The 11,591-nt window shown below is 51.6% G+C and overlaps 1 protein-coding gene across 1 annotated transcript in view; it reads left to right on the top strand.

Moving 5' to 3' along the window:
• Positions 1–355: 355 nt before the first annotated feature.
• The window catches only part of ANKRD33B (ankyrin repeat domain 33B), an 86,226-nt gene continuing 74,990 nt past the window's right edge, over positions 356–11,591 (top strand). The window contains exon 1 of the mRNA XM_047868420.1: positions 356–832. Coding sequence (XP_047724376.1) covers positions 479–832 — 354 coding nt within the window. The 5' untranslated portion in view covers positions 356–478. The remainder of the gene's footprint in view (positions 833–11,591) is intronic.

The following is an 11,591-nucleotide window of genomic DNA, read 5'->3' as shown; positions in this document are numbered from 1 at the left end:
GGGGTCCCCCGGCCCCCACCCTCGCCCTCCTCCCCGGGGCCGCCGAAGGAGAGGGCGGGGCCGCTCGCCGCCCGAGGCGCCGGCGTCCGGGCTCCCGGGGCCCTGCTGCTAGTTGTCGGGCGCGTGCGTTTCCGCGCTCCGGCGCCGGGGAGCCCTCGCTGCGCTCCGAACTTTTGCCGGGCGCCGGGGCGGGGGACCCGGGGCGCGCGCCTCCGCCCGCGCGGCCGCCCCGCCCTCCTCCCCCCCCGCGCGGTCCCCGCCCGCCGCGCCCGGAAAGCCCCCGCGGCTCCTCCCACCCCCGAGGGGCTTTTCTCCCGCCTGCGGCGACTTTAGTCTTCGAGCGCGGCCGCCGGGCGCTCGTTTCCGCCGGGCCGGGGCCCGCGGAGCACGGCTCTTCTGGGGCCGCGGGGGACGAGGGGCGGTGACCTCGGTGCACGCCCCGCGCCCCGGTCTCCCGGCCCGCGCCCCGGCCGCCGGCATGGTGTTGCTGGCCGGGCCCGGGCCGGAGGGCGGCGGGGCGCGCCGCGTGTCTCCGCAGCCGCCGTCCCCGCCCCGGGACGCTCAGGCCGGGGAGGACCCTGCCGACTACGAGGAGTACGAGGACTTCTCGTGTCTGCCCGACACCCGCAGCATCGCCTCGGACGACTCCTTCTACCCGTTCGGAGGCGAGGAGGAATACGGCACCGCGAGCGCGGAGAGCGTCCCGGAGGGCGTCCCGGAGGAGGCGACCCTCCTGCGCGCCGCCTGCGCCAACGACGTGGGGCTGCTGAGGGCGCTGGTGCGGCGGGGGCCGAGCGCCGAGGAGGTGCAGGAGACCGACCGCAACGGCCGGGTAAGTTGGCTTCTCCGCAGGGTTCGGATCCCTCCCTGCCGTTCCGCGCCACCCCGATCTCGGCTCTGCCCGGGCTCCCGCGGCGCCTCTGCCGCCGCCTAGAGCGCCTCTTCGTCGCTGTCTGGGCGTGCGGCGCGTGCGGCGCCGGGGGTGGCCTGCGCATCCCGGGCCGGGGTCACGGGCGGGGGTGGTGGGGGGCGCTGCCCGAGGTCACAGCGCCGCGGGAGACGCCGCTAATCTCGCGTCCTCGCCGCCGCCTGGTCGCTTCCCGCCCCCGGAGTCCTCCTGCCCTTGAATTCCCCCCCCGCCCCCACCCCCCCCCCCCGGGGGTCCGCGCTCGGATCCAGGTTGGACACCTCTCGTCGGGGCTGTTCGATCTGGGCTCCCCGCGACCGTTACCCTTCCTCGCCTGCAGGCAAAAGGGTTCTGCCTGGAGCCCCACTGGCGCCCCTCGGTGACCTTGCCCTTTCCCTTCTAGGCCCGAGCGCGGGCGGGGGCGCCTCCAGGCCCCAGGGATTCGGAGTTTCTTCCCGGAGTGCCTGCCGCCCACCTCCCCCGCCCCCAGCCCCCGGCCCTGCTGCCCCTGGTGACCCGCGTGGCGACCTGCGAGCGTGATCTGCATGGTCACCGGGAGCCAGGGCCAGCCGGGGTCCCCGGAGGCAGGTTCTGGAAGGGCAGTGGAGGGGCAGACACCCACCAAATAGGGCCGGCAGAGGCGGAGGTGGAGAGAGGCACGGGGTATCCATTAATCAGGTCAAGACTCATAGATGGCAGGGTGCATCTAGAAAAGGAAAGAAAAAGTTGTCTTTCGAAGACTTGAGAATGACTAGAACACCCCAACACACGGAGGGAAAAACCGCACAGCGACCACAGCGACCAAGTGCCCGTTAGCCTGCGCTGGGTGGACAGCGGCTGCTTCTCACCTGACTGTCACAGTCTCCAGGGGCGTCTGCAGCCTCAGCCTCGCACAACTCTGGAGTGCAGGTGCACCTGCTCCCCTGCCCTAGCTGACAGAAAGGCCGCCGCGATTGTACTTGTGCGCTGTGACCCTGTGTCTTTCTTTGGCTTATCTCTGGAGCAGGGTGGTTTGTCTCTGCCTGTGTTTTGGGCTCGGCTCAGTCAAGTTGGGACCCGCTGGTGTCACTTTCTGCCACTTGGGCGGCTCGCTTGACACAGCGTGTGAAATGGCAGAAGGGACTGTGCTTGGTGCAGCCCTGAGCCCTCCGTGGCCTTGTGACTCAGGACAGTGCCTGTATCCCAGCTTCCCTCCCCCCTCTCTGGGAAGGTGCCTGGGCCGCTGGGGCTCTTTCTGCACCTCTGCTTTGGCTATTACTCAGGTGAGTTTTCACACACAGATGTGTACACGAGACCTCTCTTTCCTGAAGGAGGCATCAGGCCCTGCTTTTAAGGAAGCCCCACAGGGATCTGGAAGAACATGGTGGGGGGCCGGTAGGTCCTGTGTCCTGGGCAGCCTGGGGTCTCCAGTGGGCCCGGGTGGGCAGAGGCCCAGCCTGGGTTGTCCAGCCCCCACTTCGAGGCTCCCCTGGGCTCAGCTTTATTATGTTCCCTTCGGGGGCAAAAAATAAAAGTTTGGGAATGGCCGCCTTCAAGCCAACTGAGAACGATAAGCTGATGCCAGGGGAGTTGGGCCTGACCAACTGGGTTTCTGGGCTACTTTTGAAAGCCACTCCCTCAGCATAGAGGCGGGGGAGGACAGTAGAAATGGACAGCGGAACAGGGTCCAGCCTCTCTGCCTTGGTTTCCTAGTTGTACCTCCTGGCGTGGTGAGTACGCAACCCCTTCATTCGTACGGCGCTCTGACATGGCCCTTGTTTATTTTTTTATTTATTAAAAAACATTTTTTTTTAACATTTATTCATTTTTTTAGAGACAGAGACAGAGCATGAGTGGGGAGGGACAGAGAGAGAGGGACACATAGAACCCGAAGCAGGCTCCAGGCTCGGAGCTGTCAGCATAGAGCCCGATGCGGGGCTCTGACCCACGAACTGTGAGATCATGACCTGAGCTGAAGTGGGATGCTCAACCGACTGAGCCACCCACGCGCCCCTGACATGGCCCTTGTTTAGCATCTTGTCTGTTTCTCACCAGCCTCCTCCGGCAATTTTCTCTTCTGCCAGGCAAAGCTCTTTTTCTCTCGGCTTTTCCCCTTGATTACAGAGTCTCTGTTTGTTCCTCTGCACTGAGGCTCCTCCTCTCTGCTCCCCTCCAAATCAGGATGGAGAAACCGTACCCGTCTGACAGACTGCAAGACCCCTGGGCCCCTGTATCTTCTCATCAGGAGCAAGTCCTGCGTTAGGTGCTTTGGGGGAGGAGGGAGGCCAGAGCTTCTGTTCTTCCCAGTGGCTCCTGGATTCTGTTGATCAAACAGCCTCCCTCTTCCTGTGAAAACTGAGAATTAAGTGTTGTAAAGTGCAAATACACGACCAGTGGCAAATGGGGTAGCAAGTCATTGCATAGCGTTTCTTACAGACGTATTTTGTGCCAGGCAGTGGTTAGGTGCCGTAGGAGACGTGGAGAAAAATCAAACAGTGCTTGTCTTTACGAGGCCACCTTTTATTTGAGGAGAGAACCCAGAGAGTAATAGCTCCTGGTGCTTAGAGCCAGAGGCAGGGCCCCCGAAGGCAGTCTAAAGAGATGTGGGGCTAATGTCTCCACTGCAAGCAGCTTGGAGCATCCCGGGAGCCCAGGGGAGACTTGGGGGGAGTGGAGGGAAGATGTTCTGATCTGGCTGACCAAGCCAAGGGGGTGTTGGCAGGGGCAGTATGGTTGGTTGTGGGGTGGTACAGAGAGGGGGGGATGTAGGAGCCCGAGCTGGAGAGGCCAACCTGGGTCAGGTGGTAAGAGGCTGGCCCAGGGCAGCTGGCTAAGAAACAGGAGAGTGGGAAGCCAGCTGTTTTCAGCATGACAGCGGTCAGCCTTGGGGCTGAGGTGTGCTTCTCCAGATGGCCACATGACTCGCTCACCCACTGCCTTCAGGTTCTCATCTCAGGGGCACCTTCGCAGGGATCTAGCCAGCAGCCTCTGGAGCTGGGTAAGCACAGTCTAGGGGTTCAGGGATTGAGAGTGGTCACTTGAGAGAGCAGGTGACATCTGACTAAGATGTAGAGAAGATGGGTGGGGGAAAGCACACTGGGCAGAGGGCAAAGCAGGTGCAAAGGCCCTGAGGCATGAGCCCTTTGGGCCTGATCTACGAGCTTATCACAATGAGTGACAGTAAAAACCTTACAGAAAGCCCTAGAGAGAGGTTTGGGAGTAGAGGGATAATTGCACGAACAGCAGAATGCACAGCTCAGAGTTGTTGCCCACAGCCAGGTTTCTAGAAGAGAAATGTCTGTAAAGGCTCTGAAAGGTTTTCTGGGTATATTTGTTGAGCTAATAATCTCCTGTTAGTTAAGAAGGGCGTGCTTCCTGAGCTGACAGATGTTTCATTTGGTTTGAGTAACCAAGGATCAGATGTGTCTTATTTAAAAACGTGCTCTCTCCTGGCTCCTGAGATGGGTTTTATCTTGGATGTGGGTCAGCATACGGTTTTCTTCTAAAATATTTATTGCTCTAAAAGGATTGCATACTTTAATATGCAACACGTAAATATTTGTCAAATGATTCTCCAGTAACATTCAAACTGTGTTCTTGCTGTCATTTAGATTTGTGGTGGTTTTGTTCCCTCTGACTTGGGGACACTGCAAGCTGCCATAATTCTCTTTCTTAATTCTTCTCTTCCACTTATTATCTCCTGAGTTCCACCTTTGTGGCTGTGACAGCTCTGGAGACAGGACTGAAGCCAAAGGACGTGTTTGTGCTGCTTTCCCTGTTGCAGGACAGCACTTTGCGTGTCAGATAGCTCTTGAACCAAATTAGACCCAATTATGCTAAATTGAAAATGTTGCACTCCCTTTTTTTATTGTTTATAAATTTTTTTTAACGTTTACTTATTTTTTTGAAAGACAGAGACAGAGCGTGAGCAGGGGAGGGGCAGAGAGAGAGGGAGACCCAGGCTCTGAAGCAGGCTCCAGGCTCCGAGCTGTCAGCACAGAGCCCGACGCGGGGCTCGAACTCACAGACCGTGAGATCGTGACCTGAGCCGAAGTTGGATGCTCAACTGACTGAGCCACCCAGGCGCCCCCTTTTTTTTAATGTTTTAAAAAATGTTTCTTTTTTAGAGAGAGAGAGCACGAGCAGGAGAGGGGCAGAGAGAGAGAGAGTGGGACAGAGGATCCAAAGCAGGCTCCGCCCTAACAGCAGACAGCGCCATGCGGGGCTTGAACTCACAAAGGGTGAGATCAGGACCTGAGCCGAAGTCAGATGCTTAGCCAGCTGAGCCACCCACGCACCCCTGTTGCACTCCTTTCTTGCTGTAACTCTTCTCACATATGGTTAACTTCTAGGGACTCTCCGAAGGCCCCTCCGCCCCTTTGTCTCTTGTCTCTCGGTTCAGCAAAGCCACACCTCGGCACGGGCGAACTCTTCCTTCACTCGCGTTTTATACGTTTGCAGCAGTGACAGGGCCTTTTATCTTGACACACCCGTAAGGAAAAATTTGGGTTCGATTTTTGTTTTTTGTTTGTTTTTCGAATGCAGCAGGGAGATTTACAAACTTCGGAATCACCTTTCCCCAAACTGAGACTCAGGTGGTTTGGAATTCACACCCAGCCCTTTCGGCGGCTCCCGGGCCTCATGCACTGAATGTGCCGAGAGTGGCCTCGCGTTGATGAAAAGTGACTTCTGGCCTCTGTGGAGTTGAGGGCCGGCAGGCAGTCAAGCGCGCGAGCTTGTGGGCAGGGAGCTTGACTTTGCTGTTGGGGATGTATGTTAGTGTGTTATCGTAGATTCTGAAGTGTGGGGGAGGGGTGGGAAGGGAGAACAAGCAGATTAGACCAGAGCCCAAGGGGCGGGAGCAGAGAGGCGGTCAGCTGAAGCCGACACGTGCATGCGGCAGACAGGCTGACTGATTTGTGCTTCCTCCTCCCCAGGGACCATGCAGGGGTGGGGGCTTTGCTCGGGGCCCAGCATCAGTAGGGAGGTCCATGTGCTTTTCTGAATCTTTGCTTTTATTGTATTGTATTGTATTGTATTTTAATTTTAAGTTTATTTAGTTATTTTTAGAGAGAGAGAGGGAGAGAGGGAGAACACAAGCAGGGGAGGGGCAGAGAGAGAGGGAGAGAGATTCCCAAGCAGGCTCCACACCATCAGTGCAGAGCCCGCCGGGAGCTCAAACTCATGAACTGGGAGATCATGACCTGAGCCGAAATCGAGAGTCGGACGCTTAACCGACGGAGCCACCCAGGTGCCCCATCTCTGATTTTTCTTTTTTTTTAAGGGTGTAATTTTTTAAGAACAGTGTTAGATTCACAGCAAAATTAAAGGGAAGGTACAGAGATTTCCCATCGACCTCCTGTCCCAGCACACGCATAGGCTCCCCCGTTACCAACATCCACAAGCAGAGTGTGTATTTGTTACAACTGATGAACCTGCACTGACCCATTAGGATCCCCCAAATCCATGGTTTACATTGGGGTTCATTCTTGGTGTTATACATTCTGTGGGTTTGGACGAATGTACCCATTATTATACCATTAAGAGTCTCCCATGTGTTTTTGATACAACTGTACCAGTTTTCCTTGGACACAAGAATGTGGAATAAGGAATAACTGTGACACCCCCAGGGTGCGTTAGGACAGTAAACATTTTGCTAAGGACGGTCCAGCTCCGCTGATCTTGGCTGGACTTGAGAGCAGCGGGGGTCTGCTGACGATGGCAGGACCAGGGAGGTCTTATCTGGGGTGACTCTGTCCGGTGGGTTTTCTCATCCTCCAGCAGGCTGGCCTGGGCTCGTTCTCCAGGGCAGGAGGGCGAAAAAGGATCAGCGTCCCTTCTGCTGAAGCGAGTCACAAGGCCAAGCCCTCTTGAGGGTGAATTTGCTTTTGTTTGTAAAAGATGTCATTCACTAACCCTGAGCATTTATTTGTTTATTTTAAATTTAGTTTTTTGAAGGAAAATTTCAGATAGACTCCCAAATAGAGGGTACTAAGAGCGTCTGCCTCCTAACCATCCAATATCAGTAAGTATCAGCTCCTGGGGCACCTGGGTGGCTCAGTTGGTTAAGCGTCTGACTCTGGATTTCAGCTCAGGTCACGATTTCACGGTTCCTGAGCTCGAGCCCTGCATCAGGCTCTGCACTGTCAGTGGGATTTTCTCTCTCTCTCCTTTCTCTGCCCCACCCTTGCTAGCCCCACCCCTCTCAAAATAAATACACATTAAAAAAAAAAAAGCATCAGTTCCCAAAGTCCTGTTTTAATTTAATTTTTCTGAGTTTTTTTTACCCATTGTTTTAGATTTTTGAAAAACTCTTTAATGTCTGACTTCATAGTATAAGCTAAATTCTTATATTTGCTTCTACATTTAATCTACTATAAAATGGTCTTTTATTTTATTTATTGATTTATTTTAAAAAATAATTTATTGTTGGGGCGCCTGGGTGGCGCAGTCGGTTAAGCGTCCGACTTCAGCCAGGTCACGATCTTGCGGTCCGTGAGTTCGAGCCCCGCGTCGGGCTCTGGGCTGATGGCTCGGAGCCTGGAGCCTGTTTCCGATTCTGTGTCTCCCTCTCTCTCTGCCCCTCCCCCGTTCATGCTCTGTCTCTCTCTGTCCCAAAAATAAAATAAAAACGTTGAAAAAAAAATTAAAAAAAAAAAAATAATTTATTGTCAAGTTAGCTAACATACAGGGTGCTCTTGGCTTCGGGATTAAATTCCCATGATTCATCACTTACGTACAACACCCAGTGCTCCTCCCAACAAGTGCCCTCCTCAATGCCCATCACCCTTTTTCCTCTCTCCCCCCAACCCATCAACCCTCAGTGTTGTTCTCTGTATTTAAATTTCTTATGGTTTGCCCCCTCTCTATTTGAAACTAATTTTTTCCCTTTCCCTTCTTCCCCCATGGTCTTCTGTTGACTTTCTCAAGTTCCACATATGAGTTAAAACATATCTGCCTGTCTCTGACTAATTTCACTTAGTATAACACCCTCCAGTTCCATCCACATTGCTGCAGATGGCAAGAGTTCATTCTTTCTCATTGCCAAGTAGTATTCCATGGTATATAAAACCACATCTTCTGTATCCATTCATCAGTTGATGGACATTTGGGTTCTTTCCATAGTTTGGCTATTGTTGAAGACGCTGCTATAAACATTGGTGTGCAGGTGGCCCTATGCATCAGCACTCCTGTATCCTTTGGGTAAATTCCTAGTAGTGCAATTGCTGGGTCGTAGCTTGGGTGAAGGTTTTAGAAATTTAGAAAGACCCTTGTCATGGGATTTTGGAGCTGGAAGAGATTTTAGAGGTTATTTGTGCCCACCTTTTTGTAGTTGAAGAAAGTGAGGCTTGGGGGAGAAGGCATCTAGTACGTCAGGAGAGCCGGGTTCTAGAAGGACCCCAGGCTGCTCCCGCTGCTCCGTGGAGCCCCCCATGGGTCTCTCCACTGTGCCCTTGCCTCCTCTGGGTGTCCATGGGGAATGGGGTAGTGGTTGGGGTGATTTTGAACATCAGATTGCTTTTTCATCCTATACTTGTAAGGGAAGACTAAGGCAGAGGCGTTCTAGAAATATGAAATAACGAGGTATACGAACTCCTGGAATACCATTTATTCGTCTGACATTTATATCAGTATAATATGCAAGCTATTCAAAGCGATTTTGCATGAGAACTGCTACATATGGCTTTGAGATAGGAAACGCTCTAAGTATTTAACTAATTGTTTAAGTTGCTAAAATCCAAGCCGTCCTGTCAGATGTTTAGGTCAGTAACTCTAATGGTTATGGGATAATTCAGATTTTCTCTTCTTCCTGAGTCCGTTATGGAAATGGCTGTTTTTCTGTGGAAGTCTCCTGTTTTTTCTAAGTTTTGAAGGTCAATTGTCGGAAGTTTTTATAGAGTTTCCTTTTTAATGTTTGTTATAACTGTCTTATAGCTGTTTTAGTATATTTTTAAATTTGTGCTGTTTCTCTTTTGTGATGAATATCATACAAAATATCCATCCAATTACTTCTTTTAGAGAGTCAACTTTTGCTCTTTGTTCTTTTTTTAAGTAGGGCTTCAGGCTCAGTGCAGAGCCCAGTGTCGGGTTTGAACTCACGACCCAGATATCAAGACCTGAGCTGAGATCAAGAGTGGGATGCTTAACCAGTTGAGCCGTGCGGGCACCCCTCTGGATCTGTTTCCTCACTGTTTCATCAGTTTCTGTCTGTAAAAAAAAATCATTTCCTTCAGGTTTATTAAAGTAACAGTTTTGCTTTTCCAACAAATTGGATATATAGTATTTTCTTATTGTTTTAATTTACATTAGGGTTTCTTTTCTTCTTCCTTATTTATTTTAGAGAGAGGGCATGGGGGAGGGGAAGAAGGAGAGGGAGAGAGAGCATCTTAAGCAGGCTCCATTTTCATTGCAGAGCCCAATGTGGGGCTTGAACTCATGACCCTGGGATCATGACCTGAGCCCAAACCAAGAATCGAATGCTCAACTGACTGAGCCACCCAGGTGCCCCTCTTCTTTTTCTTTTTTTTTTTTTTTTAATTTTTTTTTTCAACGTTTTATTTATTTTTGGGACAGAGAGAGACAGAGCATGAACAGGGGAGGGGCAGAGAGAGAGGGAGACACAGAATCGGAAACAGGCTCCAGGCTCTGAGCCATCAGCCCAGAGCCTGACGCGGGGCTCGAACTCCCGGACCGCGAGATGGTGACCTGGCTGAAGTCGGACGCTTAACCGACTGCGCCACCCAGGCGCCCCTCCTCTTCTTTTTCTGATCTAGAAGTTATTTAGGATTATGTTTAACATTTTTAAAATACATATTTTTAAGCTTTATTAAATGAATTTTTTAAGCCTGATTCAGAAAACATGGTCTTTTTATTTAATGTTTATTTGTTTATTTATTTTGGGAGAGAAAGAGAGAGTACAAGCAGTGGAGGGGCAAAGAGAGAGGGAGAGAGAGAATCCCAAGCAGGCTCCAAGCTGTCAGCACAGCACATATAGACCATACTGAGAATATGGTCTATATGATACTTACTTGAAATTTCTTGAGACTAGCCTTACAGCCTATTGGGTCAGTTATTCTAAATGATAACCAGGTGATAGTCTATGATTTCTCCAAATTAAGTAGTTCCATACATAAAATAATATGTAATTCCTTTTTTTAAAAAAAAAATTTAATGTTTATTTTTGAGAGAGAGAGAAAAGGGAGAGGGCCAGAGAGAAAGGGAGACACAGAATACAAAGCAGGCTCCTGGCTCTGAGCTGTCAGCACAGAGCCCAACGCAGGGCTCGAACTCGTGAACTGCAAGATCATGACCTGAGCCGGAGTCAGACACTTAACCAACTGAGCCACCCAGGCGCCCCTGTAATTCCTTTTAATTAAAAGAAATAAGAAGGTTGTAGAGAAGTTGTTAACATATGTGAACAAAGAAAGTATGTTTCATTCAAGACAATTGGGAAGTAATTTTTTTAGACAGGCTGGTGGAATGATGGTGTAGGTATGGGGTGTGTGTGTGTGTGTGTGTGTGTGTGTGTGTGTGTGTGTGTGTGTTCTTATGGAGTCAGATTTTAAGATGAAATAGGATGTTAAGAATCCTTGATGTTATTTGTTATGTGTGTACATAAATGAGACTGTTTTCAAGTGATGTTCTTATAATTTTTTTTAATGTTGATTTATTTTTGAGAGACACAGTGCGAGCAGGGGAGGGGCAGAGAGAGAGGGAGACACAGAATCCGAAGCAGGCTCCAGGATCTGAGCTGTCAGCACAGAGCCCGACGTGGGTCTCGAACTGATGAACCATGAGATCATGACCTGAGCTGAAGTCGGCCGCTCAACTGACTGAGCCACCCAGGCGCCCCTCAAGTGATGTTCTTAAGTTTGAAAGACAATTGAAGGTGAATTTTACTTATTTCTACCAAGTCAGAGATAGGAAATTACGGTAGACATGAAATCTCGAGTGACGGCTCAGTGGCAAAATTGGGTTGGAGTCGTGGGACTGAGAGCAATTTCAAAGTCACAAAAACAGATGTATGCTTCCCAAGGTGTATTCATGTCAGCTCTGAATAAGTTCAATCCGGAGTAGGCAAGTGATGGGATGTGGAGTCAAGCATTTCTCTCTTGCTTCTGTTTCTGGGATTTAACTGACTCCTGGATCAGATACAGCACCTACCGGGCGAGGGCCATTCCAGCGGAGAGAGGCCAGGCGCGGGGTGTAGAGGCGAGCCCCTTGAAGAGGCAGGAGCAGGGTGTTACCATAAATTCAGCGTCGCACATTTCCTGAGACGACGGAAGGTGCAGGAAGTTGATTTAAACATAAAGGAAGGTGGGCAATTAGGCTGTGTAATTCCATTTGTGTAACATTCTTGAAATAATGCAGTTGTAGCAATGAAGACCAGCTTATGGGTTGCCGGGGCTAGGGTTTCTGAGAGAGGAGGAGTGAGGGCCTCCCTAACGGGGTGGCAGGTGGGGGCCTGTGGTGACGGCCAGGCCTGCATCTGGACTGTAGTGGTCTACCCGTGGGTTGAAATGGCAGAGAATCACCCCACCCACCCCACAGATGAGCAAGCTCTGTGGATGGTGGCCATGTGCATTTCATGGTGGTGCCCCTGCCCCGTAATTCTGTCACATGTCGACACCGGGGCGGGGGGAGGGGGGGTTCTGTGAATCTATCATTCTTTTTTTTTTTTAAGTATTTATTTTGAGAGTGAGAG

Source organism: Prionailurus viverrinus, chromosome A1, assembly GCF_022837055.1.
Source record: "Prionailurus viverrinus isolate Anna chromosome A1, UM_Priviv_1.0, whole genome shotgun sequence".
Taxonomy (NCBI): Eukaryota; Metazoa; Chordata; class Mammalia; order Carnivora; family Felidae; genus Prionailurus; species Prionailurus viverrinus.
Note: the sequence above shows the minus strand (reverse complement) of the source record. Positions and strands in the feature narration are given on the sequence as shown.